The following is a 21,926-nucleotide window of genomic DNA, read 5'->3' on the forward strand; positions in this document are numbered from 1 at the left end:
CTCGTTGATGGATTCGAAAGGAGAACTTCACTTCACCCAGAACAACAACCAAGGTTCCGCATAAATCGACCACTCCTTCATTTTCCACACTAAACTTCGCTTGCTTCGAGTTCTCCGACCTTTACCTTTGAAAACTTGACTCAATTCCAACCACCATTCCGTGACTTGCCAAATCTTCAACTGACGAAGAACTCTACCCACTGCACTTGAAAGATTTCACATTCGCAATAACATAAAAAGAAAATTCATCGAACTTTGAAAATTGTGAAAAATTTCTTCTACTGTTACTAATATACTTATGAGAGTATTCCATCCTTATATGATTATATACTTATATTCATGGTCCATACATGGATTATACTTATATTAATGGCCCTTACGGGTCCATTCCCCCTCCCCCACTTGGGGTATCGTTGTCCCAGCGATAGGGGAGAAAGGGGTTTGGAACACCGATGACAAACCCGAATACCAACTTGCTCCCAAGCCAAATTCTCTTGACTAAACAATTTGTAACGACTGAATCAATTGTCCAGCCACCGAATCAAATTCCCAACTGACATTATGATTCCCAACTACCGATCCAACTTTCAACCGCCAACTAACTCAAGATATGCTCTTGTTGTTGCTTGATCGTATTCTCGACGATTGTCGACGAACACAACTTCACGATCGCTTTGCTAACAGCATCTTGCAAAACAAACACTAGCACACCATATTATTTGAAAAAGTTTTGTGAATGTTGATATTTCAACACACAATTAAAGTACGCATTACACGATTGAACTCTTCTCGAAGGACGGATAATCCCGCTCCATTTACATCCCTATCCATAATCATCAATGGAGAGAAAAACACAAGACCAAAAAGGCAGTTTTTTCTTGTTGTGTCTAAATTTTTATATATCCTATATGGAATAGGATGTTTTGAGGCTATTACCGCGCCATAAATATAATTACTAATTTGCAAAATACGTGGCTTAAAGAAGGAAAAAGAAAAATTATATTGGTGTTTGTAAGATTGCAAAATATAAGGAAAAAGAAGGAAATCCCAAAATATAAGGAAAAGGAAGGAAATTCCAAAATATAATTACTCAAATCACCGCGTCAAGACAAATTCGGTCAGCGAATAGTAACCGTAGGATGCTTTCAAAAAACAATAACCGTAGGATGATAGGATCTCTTCCTTTATAAATGCCACGAAAACATCGACTTGGTCAAGAGAATCTCCAACACCGCTCCTCCTCCAACGCAGTGACATGGTCTGTTCCATCTCTTATTGTTTTTCAATTGAAATAAAGCTGAGTTTGGATGTTGGGTTGAGAATATGGGAAGGCTAAATGGGTTCAAATTGATATATTATAGAAGTCTTGTTCATCTAAGGCAAACTGCTTGGATGTTGGGAAATTGGAGAAAGCATAGGTTTCTTGTTTTGAAGGCTTTATGTTTTTCATTGTTGGAAATTTTAATTTGGTATTATTTGATTTAATTTTAGGTTGTGTTTTGGTTGATTGCATTCTCTTAGAACTGGAGGGGCTCAATGATACTTATGCACAAACTTGCCTGTTGTGGTGTGGTGAGATTGAACAGATTCCTAGTTTTATATAACAGATTCCTAGTTTTTGCTCCTCATTTTGAAATTGGTCTGATTTTAAATTGGAGTTTTGAGAAAGTTATTTGAGGAGATGAGAGCTTGAATTGTTGGGCATGAGCATCTTTTACAAGTGGTGTTGGGCATGGATTGTTTTCATCCGAGCTTTCCTTTTCCCATACTATAGGTTATATAGTTGGTATGGCATATCTTTGACTGCATGTAAATTATAAGCTACAACTACTAGTGTTATATGATAATGTGTCCAAGAATATTGTTCTATTTACTGGTTGTTATAACTTTCATCAATTCTTTGATGTTGCAAGAAGACTATATCAGCACTACTATTTTAGTTCCTTGTCTCAAATTAGAAATGAAGTTCAAATCTTCGTGCTACTATTTTCCTAGGCTTTCCCTGTTAAGTCGAGTATTCAGCTTTGCATTTGTGTCTTCAAGTTAATCTCGATATAACCTCAAGTGCGACTTCTTTACTCAGTAGAATTTCCACTTATCATGATTTTAGTCTGAAATTTGACAATTTGGTTTAGGGAGGCTAGCTTGCTTGTAATAAATATTGTATGGATGATCAAGGTGGAAGGAAAAGTTGTTCCAGTTCTATTTGACAGGATTATTTAAGTTGGCTAAGGAATTTATATTGTTCTGTGTTTTTGTGTTAGCATCTTAGTGGGAACGAATACTATTCTTTTTGTAGGATATAAGCATCTAATTGGAGATGGAATTAGATTTCCTCAATTATCTTCTTCTTATGTTATGCCTTGATTTTTTGTTTGCTCAAGTTCCAGAATGAACTAAGTGTTCTGATCATGTGTTCTCTTTGGGCCTTATAATATGTAATTTCCATTACCTTGTGTCATATTACAAAATGTTTACATTATATGTAACCATTAATTGTATATAAAGTCCCATTGAAAATGCAGAATTGAATGGCCTTGCATAGTGTTTCAAGAGAAACGTGAAATTAGAATGCGTGCACCAGATTTTGTATCATGTAAATTGTATTAAGCCCATTATTATGTTGAGTGCAATTACTTTAATTATAAATTTACCTTGTTACTTTAACCATGTAAAGCTGCTGTGATTTTACCTTTGCTTCTATGATAAATAAATCTGCAAAGCTGCTGTGTCTAACTTTCTTCTTAGAGAATTGAGCTCATTTTTATGGTTTCATATTTGTTTAACTTTCAAGCAGATATTATGGTTTCATGTAGGTGAAAAAGGTTCTATCATGGATTCGTATTATACAAATTTGATCAACAATGGCGTATATGACAACCATGAAGAATATACGTCACAATCATCTTAACTCTCTCAAATTCCCACCACACAAGATCAGTTTCCATTTCAATCTCAGGTTGGTTCTTCCGAAGTCAAGTTATCACAGCCGTTGGATGGTTCAAGATTTCCTCTATAATAAGATTTATCTACTGCGTATATAGAGATATAAACTCATGTTCAAGGCAGCAATGTTTGCTATTAATATCCTCCTCTGGCGCCTTTTATAACAGATATGTGTCTCATGAATCTGTTAATACTACGTCTTGGGCATATATTGACTTGGTTCATGGCGCAGAAGTGGTTTCTGGATGAGGAATTCGTTGGCTCATGTTCCGTTTGAAGTTCCATGAGTGAAACCAGATCTATTGGTATGTATTCTGTCTTCCCTTCTTTATTTTTGTTATCTCTGTTTTCTTTCTGCTTTTCCATCGATCTGTGTTGTATGTTGTTATATTTATTCAGATCTGTTTATATCTGCAGGCTAAAATTAGCTTGCCTTGCTTAGAGGTTCATTTATGGATTCTGATGTTCAGCTCCAGCTGGTTGAGGTAATTGTTTTTGATGTTGAACCAGTTAAGAGCTCTTTTTATCAGTTCAGATATATTAATAGAAATCTGCGCCGGTTCAGAATTTTGATGGTGAGCGATCTCTTCTTCGTTGACAAAGCTCAGCGAACGGATCTGAGGATGAGTGTTTTCTTGCCAAGCCATACGAGTCTGGGTTATTTAGGTTACAAAATGGTTTGTGGTTGATCACCTGCAAATTTTGTTCGTTTATATATATGTGTGTTATGCGCGATTGTTGTCTACAGTGATAGTGAATACTATAGATAGATCTAGGATGATGTAGGTTTGGCGGACAAGATGTTTGGTTGGTTAGTTTGTTAATTTCTGCTGCTGTTTATGTTCCGACCTTTGCCATGACGGGTGCGCTTGCATGGCAGGTCAAAAACATCAATAAAGTATTATTTTTCGGGTTCTGAGGGGGGAGATGGCACAGGGTTGGTATTTGTTCATTTTGCCTGGTTCTCCCCCTTCCTGTGTGTTGTCCTTGTTTTCTCTTTCTTACTCTGCTTATTTTCACCGTATCTGGTCGGTTCCATATGCAACTTCATTGACAACCGACATAGCAAGCAACACACAGATCATGCGCAGGCATTGTGAACTTGAGGTATAATTTTCAAATCATCTATATATCGAATTAGATAGCACTAATAATTCAAAAAGTTAAAAGTTAAAAGGGATTAAAATGTTAACTCCCATTAACCTCCATTTACTCTCAAAAAGCTCCCAAACATGTTAATCTAATATTATACATTCCATTACTTCTATTAACCTCCTTAACCTGCTGCAGCGTTTATTAAAATTATAATGCCACAGTAACTTGTACATGCTGGTAGAGGTTGTTTTACCTTTTATCAAGACGAAGCAACTATAACTCGCAATTATTTGACAAAATACCTCGATAGCATGTTCAATTGTTGCATTCTTATGTTTGAATTTTTTCTAAAATAACAATATTTTTATAACCGTGTTAATGAACCTGTAGCAGTGTAACATCCAAAGGTTTAATTAACATTACGTAATACTAATGAGGAAAGTTGAATGAATCTTCTCAAAAAAGAAAAAAAGATAGTTAAATGAATGATTGGCTATTAATACTGGTTTTGACAAGCGTGCATAACGTTCAGTTTTACATTCTCATCAAAGATTGATTTGCTGATATCTCTTACAGTTTGTCGTCTATTACATATATATTCATATATATCTTTTTGTCTATATATATATACACACTCTTGAAGAAATATTATTTTTCTGTTAGATATCAATTATGGGGAACACGAGTAAAAGTATTTGGTTTATGAGATATGTTTGAGATTTGGGGCCTCGAAGTTGTAAATTTCTATGTAGTTATGGTAATGATTGGGAAGATAGGGGATGTGCATCTTGTCAGTAGGAGTCCCAATATGTATCTTATGTAATGTACTAGTGCTTGTAGCTGTATGTTGTACTCTTGCTGTAAGTAGTGAACAGTACCTGGGGGCGTGGCACACCAATTGCAGCTGTTCCATATTTTTGTTGAGAGCCTATTGAAGCTATTAGCGAAGATGGAAGTGAAATAATTTGCTGTCTCAAGGAAAATTGTTCTTCAATATGTTACTGCCTTCTGATTGGTCACAGTGGTCAACAACAAATCTAAGAGGTTTGTGTTCTGTATTGTGTTTTAATATGGTTTTGTTACATTGAATGTTTTGTTACATTAGACCTTGGCTAACTGTATAGCATTGTTTGAATGCAGCTACACATTCAGCGTACCTTTGCTCTTGTGCAGACATGGATCCTTGCCAGTTGATTACTGTTAGCTGTTTCTCAGCATGCTTTAAGAGCCGTCACTACTTTGATCGGGGCAAGGTGTTGTTTTGAAGTTTTATATTTTAAGTTATGGTCATGAATTACTTTTTATTACTAGAATTCTATTTCCTTAATTCCTGAAAGGATTATGTTGATCTGTATTGATTGGTTTGTGTAATTGATGTGCAGGAGTTATTTGTTCATTTTGTCAATAGACAAATCACAGCTCCAAATTTCTGTAGAGTTTCTTTGGAAGAGATTATGCTTGTACGGCCTTTGGGATTCTATTTGAAGTACACTAATTTGCTTGTGCACCTTGGTGGAGACTGTGGATCTGCGTCCAGGGTTTGTGTTCTTGCTTGTGTTTTAATATGGTTTTGTTTCATTGAATGTTCTGTTAATTTAGAACTTAGCTAACAGTATAGCATTGTTTGAATGCAGCTACATATTCAGCGTGCCTTTGCTCTTGTGCTGACATGGATCCTTGCCAGTTGATTCCTATTAGATGTTTCTCAGCATGCCTTATGAGCTTTCACTACTTTGATGGGGGCAAGGTGTTCTTTTGAAGTTTTATATTGTAAGTTATTGATAAAATCACACCTTACACCTTGAAGTCAATTTATCACAGCCGTTGGATGGTTCAAGGTTTCCTCTATAATAAGATTTATCTACTGCGTATAGAGATATAAACTCATGTTCAAGGCGCCAATTTTGCTATTAATATCCTCCTCTCGCTCCTTTTATAACAGATATCTGTCTCATGAATCTGTTAATACTACCTCTTGGGCATATATTTGCTTGGTTCATGGTGAAGAAGTGGTTTCTGGATGTGGAATTCGTTGTCTCAAGTTCCTTTTGAAATTCCATGAGTGAAACCAGATCTATTGGTATGTATCCTGTCTTCCCTTCTTTATTTTTATTATATCTGTTAGCTTTCTGCTTTTCCACCGATCTGTGTTGTATGTTGTTATATTTATTCAGATCTGTTTATATCTGCAGGCTAAAATTAGCTTGCCTTGCTTAGAGGTTCATTTATGGATTCTGATGTTCAGCTCCAGCTGGTTGAGGTAATTGTTTTTGATGTTGAACCAGTTAAGAGCTCTTTTTATGAGTTAAGATATATTAATAAAAATCTGCGCCGGTTCAGAATTTTGATGGTGAGCGATCTCTTCTACATTGACAAAGCTCAGCGAATGGATCTGAGGATGAGTGTTTTCTTGCCAAGCCATACGAGTCTGGGTTATTTAGGTTACAAAATGGTTTGTGGTTGATCACCTGCAAATTTTGTTCGTTTATATATATGTGTGTTATGCACGATTGTTGTCTACAGTGATAGTGAATACTATAGATCTAGGATGATGTAGGTTTGGCGGACAAGATGTTTGGTTGGTTAGTTTGTTAATTTCTGCTGCTGTTTATGTTCCGACCTTTGCCATGACGGGTGCGCTTGCATGGCAGGTCAAAAACATCAATAAAGTATTATTTTTCGGGTTCTGAGGGGGGAGATGGCACGGGGTTGGTATTTGTTCATTTTGCCCGGCTCTCCCCCTTCATGTGTGTTGTCCTTCTTTTTTCTTTCTTACTCTGCTTATTCTCCCCGTATCTGGTCGGTTACATATGCAACTTCATTGACAACCGACATAGCAAACAACGCACAGATCATACACAGTCCTTGTGAACTCGAGGTATAATTTTCAAATCATCTATATATCGAATTAGATAGCACTAATAATTCAAATACTATGCTCACTGCAGACACATAAAAACTAAAGCCGGTGTCATCATCCCCTGCCCAAGATATCTGCACTAATTATTCAAATATATTGCTCATTGCACATAGATAAGAAACCCAGTCCGGTTTTATGGCATGCCCTCTCTATATATTGTACATGGTTCGAATTTTGCTAAATCCAGAATTGAAGATTACAATTGATTGACATAATCTTGCAGCTCCAATAAGACGGTCAGGTGATATCTAAAGGTTTAATTAACTGTACCTAATATCCTAATGAAGAAAGTTGAATGAATCTTCTCAAAAAAGAAAAAAAGGAAGTTAATTGAATAATTGGCTAATACTGGTTTTGGCAATCGTGCATAATGTTCAGTTATACATTCTCATCAAAGTTTGATTGGCTGAGATCTTTTACAATTTGTTGTCTATTATATATATATTCATATATATCTTTTTTTCTCTCTCTCTCTCTCTTTATATATATACACACACAGTCGAAGAAATATTATTTTTCTTTTAGTCATCAATTATGGGCAACACGAGCAAAATTATTTGGTTTTTGAGATATGTTTGAGATTTGGGGTCTCGAAGTTGTAAATTCCTATGTAGTTATGGTAATGATTGGGAAGATAGGGGAGGTGCATCTTGTCAGTAGGAGTCCCAATATGTATCTTATGTAATATACTAGTGCTTGTAGCTTGTATGTTGTACTCTTGCTGTATGTGGTGAACAATACCTGGGGGCCTGGCACACCAATTGCAGCTGTACCATATTCTTCTTGAGAGCCTATTGAAGCTATTAGTGAAGATGGAATTGATACAATTTGTTGTCTCATGGAAAATTGTTCTTCAGTATGGTTCTTTCTTCTGTGGCTCACAATGATCAACAACAAATCTTAGAGGTTTGTGTTTTAATATTGTTTTATTTCATTGAATGCTCTGTTAATTTAGACCTTCGCTAACTGTATAGCATTTTCTGAGTGCAGCTACACATTCAGCGTACCTTTGCTCTTGTGCAGACATGGATCCTTGCTAGTTGATTACTGTTGCATGTTTCTCAGCATGCCTTATGAGCTATCACTACTTTCATCGGGGCAAGGTGTTTTTTTGAAGTTTTATATTGTAAGTTATTGTTATGAAATATTTTTTATTACTAGAATTCTGTTTCCTTAATTCCTGAAAGGATTATGATCTGTATTGTTTGTTTTGTGTAATTGCTTGTGCAGGATTTATTTGTTCATTTTGTCAATAGACAAATCACAGTTCCAAATTTCTGTAGAGTTCTCTTTGAAAGCGATTATACTTGTACAGCCTTTAAGGATCTGCATCTATGGTTTGTTATATGGTTTTATTTCATTGAATGTAATTTAGACCTTAGCTAACTGTATAGCATTGTTTGAATGCAGCTACATATTCAGCGTACCATTGCTTTTGTGGCAACATGGATCCTTGCCAGTTGCTTACCATTTGCTGCTTCTCAGCATGCCTTATGAGCCGTCACTACTTTGATCAGTGTAAGGTGTTTTTTTGAAGTTTATTGTAAGTTATGTTATGAAATATTTTTTATTACTAGAATTATGTTTCCTTAATTCCTGAAAGGATTATGTTGATCTGTATTGATTGTTTTGTTTAATTGCTTGTGCAGGAGTTATTTGTTCATTTTGTCATAGACAAATGACAGTTCCAAATTTCTGTAGAGTTCTCTTTGAAAGAGAATATGCTTGTACGGCCTTTGGGGTTCTATTAATATAGGGTTCTATTAATATACACTAATTTGCTTGTGCACCTTAGTGGAAACTGTGGATCTGCGTCTATGGTTTGTTCTTTTGCTTGTGTTTTAATATGGTTTAGTTTCATTGGATGTTCTGTTAATTTAGACCTTAGTTAACTGTATAGCATTGTTTGAATGCAGCTACACATTCTGCGTACCTTTGCTCTTGTTGCAGACATGGATCCTTGCCAGTTTATTACTGTTAGCTGTTTCTCAGCCTGCCAGATGAGCTGTCACTACTCTGATGGGGGCAAGGTGTTTTTTTTTTGAAGTTGTACAGTAAAACCTCTATAAATTAATACTCGATAAATTAATAAACTCTTTAAAATAATAATTTCTTCTAGTCCCGACTTGGGCCAGTTCAAAAAATGATCAATTTTAATAAATTAATAAGATAATAATTTTCTAGAACAACCCTTTATAAATACCTTGTATTATTACCTCTATAAATTAATAATTTCTCAAATACAACAACAACAACAACAACAAAGCCTTAGTCCCGAAATGATTCGGGGTCGGCTAACATGAACCATCATATAAAACCGTGAAAATCAAGTCGTGTCAGCGACACAGATTCGCTCCCTCCACTCCGTCCTATCCACTACCATATTTTCCTCAATTCCCAATAAACTCATATCACTCTCGATCACCCTCCTCCAAGTTTGCTTAGGTCTTCCCCTACCCCTCACCACTACATCCCTTTGCCACTCTTCGGTTCTCCTAACCGGCGCATCAAGCGCTCTACGTCTCACATGGCCAAACCACCTTAGTCGGTTTTCTCTCATTTTATTCTCAATAGATGTGACCCCTACTTTTGTCCTAATTATTTCATTACGCACCCGGTCCTTTCTCGTGTGACCACACATCCATCTCAACATACGCATCTCCGCCACCGACATCTTATGGATGTGGCAGTGTTTCACTGCCCAACACTCCGTACCATATAACAATGCTGGTCTAATTGCCGTCCGGTAGAATTTTCCCTTCAATCTATTAGGCATGCCGGGATCACAAAGGAAACCCGTAGCACTCTTCCACTTCGACCAACCAGCTTTAATCCTATGAGCAACATCTCCATCTACTTCTCCATCCGTTTGGATAATAGATCCTAAATACCGGAAGCAATCCGAGGCCTGAACAACTCTCCCATCTAGGATGATTGTCCCTGCCTCCCTACTCCTACGGCCGCTAAACTTACACTCCAAATATTCTGTCTTACTTCGACTCAACTTAAAGCCTCTAGATTCTAGAGTTTGCCTCCATAGTTCCAACTTCATCTCCACTCCTTCTTTCGTCTCCTCAACCAACACAATATCATCTGCAAACAGCATGCACCATGGTATACCATCTTGAAGTGAACTTGTTAGTTCATCCATAACGATGGCAAAAAGAAATGGGCTTAGTGCGGAACCTTGATGCACTCCAATCGTAATAGGAAACTCTTCAGTCTTCCCAACACTAGTACGTACACTCGTGCATACTCCCTCATACATGTCCTTTATGATGTCAATATATTTCCGCGAAATGCCTTTCCTTATCAAGGCCCACCAAAGTACTTCCCTTGGTACCTTATCATATGCTTTCTCCAAGTCAATGAAAACCATATGCAAGTCTTTCTTCTTATTTCGATAGTGCTCCATTAATTGTCTCATTAGATGGATGGCTTCCATAGTTGATCTTCCCGGCATAAAGCCAAACTGGTTTTCCGAGATCTTCACCGTCCTCCTTAGCCTTTGTTCAATCACTCGCTCCCAAAGTTTCATAGTGTGACTCATTAATTTGATTCCCCGATAGTTGGCACAATCTTGGACATCGCCTTTGTTCTTATACAAAGGGATTAAGGTACTTTTCCTCCATTCTCATGGCATCTTATTGTTTCTCCAAATTTTGTTGAAGAACGTCGTCAACCATTCGAATCCTCTTTCTCCCAAACATCTCCAAATCTCAATAGGGATGCCATCAGGTCCTACTGCTTTCTTCAACTTCATCTTACTTAATGCCATTTTGACTTCACCCTTTTGAATTCTCCGCAGGCATTCATGATTTATCATATCGTGATGGATACTTATATCTCCAACATCTTGTTGGCGATCTCCATTAAATAAGTCATCAAAATAGGACCTCCATCGTTCCTTGATATCCTTATCTCCAACTAGGACTTTCTGGTCCACATCCTTCACACATTTAACTTTTCCGAGATCTCGCGTCTTCCTATCTCTCATCCGAGCAATTCTATATATGTCTCTTTCCCCTTCTTTCGTATCCAATCTTGTATACAGATCCCGATTCACCTTTGCTCTAGCATCTCGTATGACCTTCTTTACTTCCCTTTTAGCCTCTTTGTATTTTTCGTAGTTCTCGTCACTCCTACATTTTCCCAATAGTTTATAGGATTCTCTCTTACTCTTTACTGCTTGTCGTACTTCTTCTGTCCACCAAGATGTGTCCTTACCCGGTGGCATGCTACCTTTAGATTCCCCTAGAACTTCCTTCGCTACTTCCCTTATACTATGCTCCATCTTATTCCATATCGAATCTATATCTGAATCCATATTGCAAGTCCAAATATCTTTTTTGGTCATCTCATCCACAAATTTTTGTTGATTCTCCCCTTGCAATTTCCACCACTTAATCTTAGTCTCTACTTGAGGTGTTTGTTTTCTTATACATTTCCTACTTCGAAAATCTAGCACCACTACTCTATGTTGGGTTGTCGTACTCTCACCAGGGATCACCTTACAATCAATATAACTCTTTCTCCAAGCACTCCTTACTAAGAAGAAGTCAATTTGGCTCGCATTACCGCCACTCCGATAAGTCACTAAGTGGGATGTTCTCTTCATAAACCATGTGTTCATGATACTCAAGTCATAGGCTGATGCGAATTCCAAAATATCATTTCCTGCTTCATTCTTATCTCCAAAACCATACCCTCCATGAACACTCTCAAACCCATCTCGCCTAGAACCCACGTGTCCATTGAGATCACCCCCTAGTACCATTTTTTCATCCCTAGGAACCTGTTGCACCACTTCCTCTAAGTCATCCCAAAAAGCTTGTCTTATAGACACATCTAATCCTATTTGTGGCGCATATGCACTAATGACATTCACAACCTCATCCCCTATCACTAGCTTAACACTCATAATTCTATCGCTCTTCCTAGACACCGCTACTACCTCATCAATATACTCCCTATCAATAAGAATACCTACTCCATTTCTACCCTTATCCTTTCCTGAGTACCAAAGCTTATAACCCCAAGGAGCTATCTCTCTAGCCTTAGCTCCAACCCACTTGGTTTCTTGTAGGCATAATATATTTATTCTCCTCCTCTTCATAACATCTACAATTTCAGCTAATCTTCCTGTCAAAGAACCTATGTTCCATATCCCAAAGCGTAACCTACTACCCTTACCCCTACCCCTACCATTACCGTGGACTAGCTTATTTACCCGCAACCCTTGCATATTTGACACCACCCCCGGGTCCTGGGGTGGCGCGCCGCTTCGGGGCGACGACCTAGCAACCCTTGCACATTTATCACTACACCCGGGTCTAGGAAGTGCAGCGCGTCGCTGAGTAGGGAACGCCCCAACGGTATTTATATTATGGTTCATGTCATAAGATGTGACTAAGTTTTACGCTGGCCGCCACAAACCTACCGCAACCCTCCTCCTTTGTCCGGGCTTGGGACCGGCTGTAAAGGCCACCAAGTGACCCTCACAGGCGGAGTTTAATAATTTCTCAAATACATATGCAAAAAATATATAGATATACATACTTAGGATAATTTAGCAAAATATGAATCTATAGTATTTTATTTTTTCTTGAAATTTAAATGTAGTTAAATCTATTGGAGAAACCACTCATAAACAACTTTCTCCATGTCTTGATACTTGGCTGATTTGTGTCGTTTGATATCTGTTCCCTTTCCAAAATCAGCACAAAGATATTCAGATGATCTTTTGAGAGTGTTAGATATTGTATCTTGACAAACTTTCAAATGATATGTTTCATTTAGTCAATCTTGTAAACCCTTTTGAGTGCTTGCAGGGTGGTCTCTCTTGTATTCACACAATGCTTTTCTGATTTGATTGGTCATGGTTGATTTATTGACACCTTTTGGATAAGAAACCATTTTTTGTATGATTTGAATCAACACTCCATGTGAATTTATATAGTAATTCATTAACTATGATACATTCAACATTTTTAACATAAATACAATGAACTTTCAAGTTCTATTAACTTATATAATGCACATTTTATTTTATTTGTTCATTGATTTTAGACAAACACTTTATTTAAATTAGTAATTTAAAATTTATTTTTAAAAAAATTTAAAATCACACTATAAATTAATAATTATTAATTTATCGATTAATTAATAAAATTCCATGGTCCCAACATTATTAATTTATAGAGGTTTTACTGTATATTGTAAGTTATGCTTTTATGAAGTATTTTTTATTGCTAGAATTCTGTTCCCTTAAATCCTGAAAGGGTTATATTGATCTGTATTTGATTGTTTTTTGTAATTGCCTGTGCAGGAGTGATACCAGACTCTTAAAGCTTATGTTGAAGCTGAAGTTGGATTTTATTCTCCTGTTCAACTTTTGCCAATCATTTTGTCAATAGACAAATCACAGTTGCTGGAAACTGTGGATCTGCATATGGTTTGTGTTCTTGCTTGTATTTCAATATTTGTTTTGTTTCATTGAATGTTCTGTTAATTTACACCTTCGCTAACTGTATAGCTTTGTTTGAATGCAGCTACATATTCAGCGTACCATTGCTCTTGGAGACATGGATCCTTCCCAGTTGATTACTATTAGCTGTTCCTCAGCCTGCCTGATGAGCTGACGCTATTCTGATCTGGCCAAGGTGTTTCTTTGGAAGTTCTAAATTGTAAGTTATGGTTATGAAATATTTTCTATTACTAGAATTATGTTCCCTTAATTCCTGAAAGGATTATTTTGATCTGTATTTGATTGTTTTGTGTAATTGCTTGTGCAGGAGTGATACCTTATGTTGAAGCTTAAGTTGGGTTTTATTCTCTTTCATTTTGTCAATAGACAAATCACAGTTTCAAATTTCTGTAGAGTTCTCTTTGAAAGAGATCATGCTTGTACGGCCTTTTGGGATCTATTGATATACAGTAATTTGCTTGTGCACCTTGGTGGAAACTGTGGATCTGCATCTATTGTATTTTTGGAGACTTTCAACCTGTGGATGAAAATACAAGTATATTTCTACTGCAAGTGAGGCGGTATCATGGCGAGTCCATTCCTAGGCTACAAAAGCTGCAAAGTCGTTACAGAATCTATCAGTCCTTTTGTGCAGGCTGCTGCCTCAAACTTCCCCAGAGGTGTTGGTATGTACCAGTTCTTTTGTGCAGACTGCTGTCCCAAACATCACTGAAGGTATGTACCACTGGCGAGCCGAGTATCAACATGGTTCTCTCTTCTTTTGTCAGCAAACCAGAGTCTACAGGTTGTAAGATTCAACAATGGTATTTATTTTTCAATGATAAATTATAAAGAAATGTTGTTTTATAAGTGGGGAAAGCTTTGACAATGGTATTTATTTTCAATTGATAAATTATAAAGAAATGTTGTGTCATACGTAGGGAAAGCTTTGACAATGGTATTTATTTTTCAATGATAAATTATAAAGAAATGTTGTGTCATAAGTGGGGAAAGCTTTGACAATGGTATTTATTTTTCAATGATAAATTACAAAGAAATGTTGTTTTATAAGTGGGAAAGCTTTGACAATGGTATTTTTTTTTCAATTATAAATTACAAAGAAATGTTGTTTTATAAGTGGGGAAAGCTTTGAGAATGGTATTTATTTTTCAATGATAAATTATAAAGAAATGTTGTACCATGAGTTGGGAAAGTTTGATTTTTTATATATTTTATTGGCTATTTCAGGTAAATAAATAGATGGTCACAAAAACATAATTGATTTGAATAAAATTTTGGAATGATTTAGCTGATCAAAATTTAAATTTTGGAGTACATGTACAATACAATCTGAAAAGTACATGTACAATACAATCTGAAAAATCATTGGAAGTCTATAAAAGTTTGTTAGTTATGAAAATCAATGTCTTTTTAAATACATTGCGACTTTAATGACACTAAAATTTTTGCTATTTAATACATCTAGATTTGTTTAGACTTTTTAAGTCTTTTAAAATCTACATTCAATACCTCCAAACTTTCATAGACTCTAAAAATCTCAATCGAATACCTTAATAAAGACTTTTAAATCGGTTAAAAACCTTTTAAACTCCAAATTGAATACACCCCCCTGAGTTCAGTTCTTTTTCTTGTTTAATAGTTTCAGTCTTTAAGTCTACATTTGTGTAAATGACTATCTCTCTGAAGCTAATACTACCATATGCACAGTTCATTTTTTTGTTCTTCATATCTTATTTAAAGTTTCTGCTTTGTGCATACTGTGCCTTGATTTATTGGATGCGTATAAGATATTCTCAATTGTTCTGAATGTTTATTATCGATGCTATTAAATCCTGTTTTTATTAAGACATTTGTATAATAGGTGCATATACTGTTGATCGAGTCTGCTATTAAATGAGATGTTTAACTGATGGTATGTATACTTTTTTCTAAATGTTCTGGTTCACTAGTATATTGATTGATAGATCAGGAGCAGCTAGTAGAGTATCTAGATTTACAAGCCCCTATTTGAGATGTTAAATGTACAGTTGGTCACTGAGAATGGTTGTCTCAAAATGGTCACTGAACTTTGAGTTTTGTCTCAATTAGGTCACTCGAGCGATTTCAGTGGTTAAAATGGATCGAAATGATTGAAGGGCTGACACGTGAGCATGAGTTAACTCAGATGTCTAACTGAAACGACACGTGGCAGCCACATGTTGGTTATTTTTTTGAGAAAAAGTAAATTTTGTTTATTTTTCATAAAAATAACCGGCACATGGCTGCCAGGTAGCGCATAAATGGATGTCATGTGTCGTTTCGGCCATATATCTAAGTTGACTCATGCTGAAGTGTCACTCATGTCATCGTTCCGATCCATTTTAATCACTGAAATCGTCGGAGTGACCTAATTGAGACAAAACTCTAACTTAGTGATTTTATTGAGACAAATTGAAGTTGAGTGACTATTTTGAGGCAATCATGTAAGTTCAGTTACCAACGGCGTTTAACCCCTTGTTTGAGATGTAGTTGGTTATTCACATAAATGAACTTCCTTTGATGAGCAGGATGAGGATAAGCTTGTGGAAGGCGGAGCATGCAAGGGTTATACACATCAATGTTTTTTACTGTTGCGTGGTAATTGTGTATATTTCGTCTTTCTTTTCTTGAAGCAGAATAAGTAAAAGCATCCAAGGCAGGCAGAGCAATTGGATTTTGTGCATTTTTTTTGCTATTAAGCCTATGTTTTTGTGGACATAGAACGAGAAATCTGTTACCACAGTCATGGGAGATGATCAAAATACCTCTAGAGTAATCATTTCATTGGGAGATGATTGGTTTCAAGAGTAGAAGGGTTCAAATAACATCAATTGATTAGTAGGGCGTATTGCTCCACTAGTATCCTAGAATTTTTCCATAGGAATGGTTTCCTCATTGACTGGTAATGCGTTTTTGAAAGGTTGACTGGTAATGCGTTTTTGAGACGATGATACTCTTGATCAGTGACAGATCTAAGATTATGGATCTGTCCCTGCACTTGATGATCCATTCCGTTTTTTGTTTCTCCTTGCATCACAATTTTCCAACACCAATATAAATAATGGCTTGCGAATTTGCCACTGTCAGTTGGGCATCTGGTATATTTATTTTGTTGCCAGGTTAAAGGTTTTAGATATATTTTCTGCTAGTTTTGGTTCCTTTGGATCCTTATTCTTGCCAGCTTTGAGACGTTTTACGAATGGGCCCTAAAATTTCACAGGATGCTGCAAAGTGGTAAGTTAAATTTGTAACGCTGGAAAATAAATATTGGCTATGAAAATTTTGGCAGCGGGAGTCTTGGGGTCGCACAAAGGATAATATGTGGCCGACTGAGCAGATCCATGAGCTCGATTTGGTAAGAGCGCCCTGGTCAATTGACTTGGGAGGATGGTGGTTCGAATCCACCTGGATCTTTGGTTTATTCTCTCTTTCTGAGAGTAAACCTATTTTATAACTGTGTTTTTTTGTACCAGCAAGTGAAAGGAGGAGATCGGGGTCATACAGGTGTGCGTACAATCAATTGCAATTCCCAACATTAAAGGCTACAATTATACAGTCACCAGTGAACTCCTAACACATCAAGTTACCCATTGCAGCCCTGGATCTTCAAAACTCAACTGAAATAGTGTGAATTTACAGCAGCAAAAATGCTAAAGAAGTTTGAAAACCGCAGCAGCAAAAAATGATATGAGATGTTTAAAATTTGCCATAAAACATGTCAAAAACTCGACTGAAATGGTGCAAAACAGCAGCAAAAAAGGCTAGGAAGTATAGTGAATTTCAGCCAAAATGACACCAAATGCTCTAGATTTGCAACAAGAGTACATGAGAAAACCCAACCAAAAGTGGTATAAAAAATGCAGCAACAAAAAAAAAAAAGAAATTGGAAGCTTGAATATTTCCACAACTAAGCCCAGTGGCGGAGCCAGGACTTAATATTGGGAGGGACTTTGATTTCTATTGAAATGTGTTTATATACGAAAAGTTGTTCCTAATGTTTTTTTCTCATCACTAGTAATGACTTGAGCTAAAATCTATGAAAACTCAATCCAATTTGAATAACTAAATTTAATATCTAAATTAATCTTCAATAAATAGAAAGCAAAATTAAATACCCAAAATAAAAAAATACCTCAAAAAACAAAATTAAATACTTCATGATGTTCAAAAGGTGTGATGTCATAGTTAAATAACAGTCAACTCAACCTTTTCAAATTTTCGATAACATAATAAAATTGATTTTGATTAGAAATGTTAAAAGTAATGAAATCTATATTTTTCTAGGGTAAAATTTGACCCTAATCAATATAAATAAAAAAAGATGGAAAATTTATGTTAGACTGATGCAAATTTTAGCACAACATACACAAAAAGATGGAAATTAAGGGTTTTTTTTGGACCTGTAATCTTATTGATGGAATGATGGATTGAGAAGGACGGATCCTTGATATCCCTAAATTCGTATACAAAGGCCGACTAACCTATAGCTCCTTCTTTCGATTTATCCTACTATGCTTTTACCATAAACACTTACATACTTCCCATTCTACTATCATTTGGGTGGAAGATAACAGACCGCAGTCAAATATGTAGCTTTTCAACAAAAAAAAAAAAAGAGAAATATCTCTAATATATTCGTTTACATATTTAACCGAAAGCTTTTGTTTTATAATTTGTTACATATTAGAATCAGATTTAACCTTCCTCAAATAGTCAAAGTAGTATATCATGTCAGGTCATCGATTCAGGTGAAAAGAAAGCAAAGCCACACGATCAATCCAACAATCACTTTGCTCCCTATTGGGAAATGACCATATTGCCTTAAAGAATAACAAATCGTAACAGACATTTTTGTCCTATTGTTTTGTACAACTGGAATTACCGTTGCTACTTACCTAAGCAATTCTTTGTGTATATATTCCTAGCTACATAATGTAAAGATTATGATGAATTAATCAAATACACAATTTCCTAAATTATCTAATTTATCAAGGTATTATACATTCATTCCGCATAAAGAAAAAGGCAGCCTTACTAGATTTTCCTTCCTTTCATGCTTTTCGTTTTTCGGTTTTGATATATGCAGCCCTTAGGTTGCATATAAGCATTAAATACAAACAGAATATTCTTTGTATTTTCAAGGTGTTTATTTATTATGCATTGAACTTTTAAATACACCAAAATTCATTTAATGCAATCATAAATTCTTTTATATTTTCTATATTTGCATTAATTTTTTATTTTTTAAAAAGATGTCTGCATTTATTATTTCAACAGGTTATTTGTAACTGTGTTATTTCGACAGGTTATTTGTAACTTTTATTCTGTTAATAACACAGTTACAAATAACCCGTTGAAATAATAAATGCAGACATCTTTTTAAAAAATAAAAAATTAATACAAATATAGAAAATATAAAAGAATTTATGATTGCATTTAAAAGTTCAATGCATAATAAATAAACATCTTGAAAATACAAAAGAATATTCTATTTGTATTTAATGTTTATATGCAGCCCTAAAGGCTGCATATATCAAAACCGTTCATTTTTAAATGGCGCAAACAACAGTAAACTCCACTAGTCTCTATTTTCTTACTTCAAATGAAAGGCCTTCTCTAACTTTTGTAACCACCATTCTAACAGGGCCAAATGATCATCAATGGGCTAGAATGATGAGGATAGCTTTTGATGTCTAAGCACAAATATGTCTTTGTTGATGGATCTCTTGAGGGGCCTGCGAAGCACACATTTTGTAAACTAGCAGCGTTGCAAAAACATGGTTCTGTTCTGGATGCACCAATTAGGGCAACAACTATAACAACAAAGGAAAATTGTCAATTTGTGCATATTGTAGAAAGGAAGGTCATTTGGAGGACATTTTGCTATCGCAAACATGGTTTTCTTCGAGGATATGGGAACAGAAACAACAGGCAGAGAGATATAAGAGCAAATCAAGTGAACCTACAAGCCACATACAATGAAGGAAATGATTCATACTCAGGGGAGGATCTTTTATGAGGCTATTGAATTCCAAATTTCGAAAGTACAAAATATAAAATTTATAAATCTATGTCTTAAGTTTACATTGCAACTTGAATCGTTATAATTGGAGTTCGTATAAAAATGTTATGTCCAAACTACGAAGAACTGTTAAATCTACCAAGCTCTTGGTGAAGAGAAGTTTTATATTGACTCATCAAATAAGCCAAATTGACTCAGAGAGTTACGGAACCAACAAAGCCTCCAAATATTTCCTTTCTATCAGTTAGAATTAATTGCTCGTCGAGTTGACATGGAGAGATAATGTTCTTAACTGATAACGCCCAATTCGAGTTCCGTGCTCACTAAATTTGAACCAAACAAACCAAAACAGAATATATAATTACTAACATTTTCAGTGTTAACGCCAAATTCAAATTCTGATGCTTGCTAAATTTGAATTAAATAAACCAAAACGGAACATAGAATTACTAACCTTTTCAGAACCATATAAGATGATGCTACACATTTTCATTTCACGTTCTCGAAACCAATTGAAACGATATAAGCTTTTGAAACACAGGAAATTAGTAACTCAATTGAGACTTAACAAATATGAATCAAAACTTATCTCATTTTCTTCCTCTCTTCATACGGATTTAGTGCGTTGAAACCATTTGGATCAATTGACCAAAATCCCTTCCAATGTTGTTAAATTAGGATAAACCCCTTTAATTGCTAGAAATTAAATTTCAAAACCAAAATTACCAAAATACTCATTATTAAAATACTAAAATTAATATTCTCTATATAAATATCAGAAATTTCAGGATGTTACATTCGATTTAAATAGAATCAAAGTGTATCTCTTATTGTTTTTCAAGTCGTCACATAATCAGAATTGAAAACGTACTTAATCTCATCTTTCGCAAACTTGCAAGTGTTCTTCCTTCTCAAAAGCAAACCATAACATGTATTCATATCTACCTTGTCATAATAAAACATTAATCTTTGAGTGACTTGAAATTTCAACACTCATAATCCAACAAAAGCTCAAGCAAATCTAGGAAAGCCAAACTTGTGCATAACAGTTTGGCAATTTGGTCAATTATATTTTCATTCCATCTTTAACCAAGCATCTAATTTAGAAGAATAGGTATTGGCAATATTTACCCGACCTTATTTGATATCAACAACCGTCTCACAACAAGAACATGAAACACTTGCTTATATATATTTGAGCTTCCAATATTCAACAGAAAATATATATCAAAATTCTTCACTTGGTATAATTCATGTATGCAGTGGTAAATACAGGATTGGTCCGTTGGGGCCCGATTTTACATGTGGGTGTATAAAAAAAAATTTGCTAAATCGAATTTGGTCAAAAAAATTCTATGTTATCATTTGTATGGTTAGAACCAACTTATACGTACCAATGTAAAATTTCTCAAAATATAGATTTCGACTAGAAAAGTAAAATTAGAGAAATTTATCACTCATCATATATTAATCTAGTTGAATTTTTTTAATTAAATAAAGTCAATGAGTTAATTAACCACTCTAACCCTTAATTTGCTCGCACCAAGAATTCTTCCAATGGAAGCAGTCGTTGGTTGAGTTCCATTGACTGGCTCAAGTATGTGGGTCAAGATCAAGTCATGGATCAACTCCAAAGGTGGGAGAAGATGCTCATGAGGATTATTGTTGTGCTTTCTGTCATCCTACTTTGTGAAGACAGGGGACCAGAACCACCCCTGGTCAGGGTGGTTCCGGCAGCCGGAGGGACCTAACTGTCTCGGCCCCTGTATATACGATAAAATATTCAAATCCAAAAAAACAGATATTGAGATTGGAACTACTAAAACTTGTCTATATATCAACACCAGACCACCAATGAGAATTAACACAACACTATAAACTTGTCAATCATGAACCTCCAAGCAAGAAGTAGCACCAACCAGAAGGAAAAATTGTGACCGTATTTGCTCTATTTTACCTTTTTATTGGAATCGCCCAGCAAATGCTAACAAGAAGTAATCAATTCAAATCAACACAAAACAAATAATGATTACAAATAATGTATTGAGACAACTCTTTTAGCTTTTAGATCAAGCCGGTAACTGACAAACTCAACAATTACATGTATTGTTATCTACAATAAAATATTAAATGGTATTGTCAAAATGTTGTTAAGAGATAAAATGTAAAAATAAACAGCAAGAAGTAATTTTGTTATTTATTCCTTACATATCAATTGGTTCTAAAAAAAATTTACATTCTTTTTTATTTAATAATATAATTTGAGATTAATATGAAGAAACTATGTGAATTTTTTTTTATCTAACTCATACAAAATATATTATAAATTTTAAAATTTTTAATTTAATTTTTTTCACATACATTCTTGTGTTTGTAACCTGTTTCTAAAATGGACCAAATTAACAAATATTAAAGATAAAATTACTCTTGGTTATCAA

General features: G+C 35.2%; 1 protein-coding gene across 9 annotated transcripts; it reads left to right on the top strand.

The window, feature by feature from the left end:
- Positions 1–1,224: 1,224 nt before the first annotated feature.
- LOC136235953 (uncharacterized) lies at positions 1,225–19,501 on the top strand. 9 transcript variants are annotated; one of them, XM_066026069.1, is made up of 18 exons: positions 1,225–1,258; positions 2,798–3,251; positions 3,364–3,431; positions 3,512–5,085; positions 5,182–5,294; positions 5,424–5,579; positions 5,676–5,811; positions 5,984–6,121; positions 6,234–6,301; positions 6,382–7,867; positions 7,952–8,087; positions 8,192–8,298; positions 8,372–8,479; positions 8,611–8,781; positions 8,878–8,991; positions 13,290–13,415; positions 13,513–13,647; positions 13,756–13,916. In XM_066026069.1, exons 4-7 carry the CDS (start codon positions 5,037–5,039, stop codon positions 5,727–5,729), a joined length of 372 nt encoding a protein of 123 aa, XP_065882141.1. In that variant the 5' UTR covers positions 1,225–1,258; positions 2,798–3,251; positions 3,364–3,431; positions 3,512–5,036; the 3' UTR covers positions 5,730–5,811; positions 5,984–6,121; positions 6,234–6,301; positions 6,382–7,867; positions 7,952–8,087; positions 8,192–8,298; positions 8,372–8,479; positions 8,611–8,781; positions 8,878–8,991; positions 13,290–13,415; positions 13,513–13,647; positions 13,756–13,916. The 9 variants fall into 9 exon arrangements, with proteins under 9 accessions (XP_065882141.1, XP_065882140.1, XP_065882137.1 ...); XM_066026068.1 differs by having other exon boundaries at positions 1,226–1,258; positions 2,817–3,251; XM_066026065.1 differs by lacking the exon at positions 1,225–1,258 and having other exon boundaries at positions 1,265–2,959; positions 3,045–3,251.
- Positions 19,502–21,926: the final 2,425 nt, after the last annotated feature.

This window comes from Euphorbia lathyris, chromosome 7 (assembly GCF_963576675.1).
Source record: "Euphorbia lathyris chromosome 7, ddEupLath1.1, whole genome shotgun sequence".
Lineage (NCBI taxonomy): Eukaryota > Viridiplantae > Streptophyta > Magnoliopsida > Malpighiales > Euphorbiaceae > Euphorbia > Euphorbia lathyris.

Coding starts and splice junctions, on each gene's coding strand:
- LOC136235953 (XM_066026069.1), top strand. CDS start 5,037: ATGTTACTGCCTTCTGATTGGTCACAGTGGTCAACAACAAATCTAAGA. Junction 5,086..5,181: donor GTCAACAACAAATCTAAGAG/GTTTGTGTTCTG, acceptor GTTTGAATGCAG/CTACACATTCAGCGTACCTT. Junction 5,580..5,675: donor ACTGTGGATCTGCGTCCAGG/GTTTGTGTTCTT, acceptor GTTTGAATGCAG/CTACATATTCAGCGTGCCTT.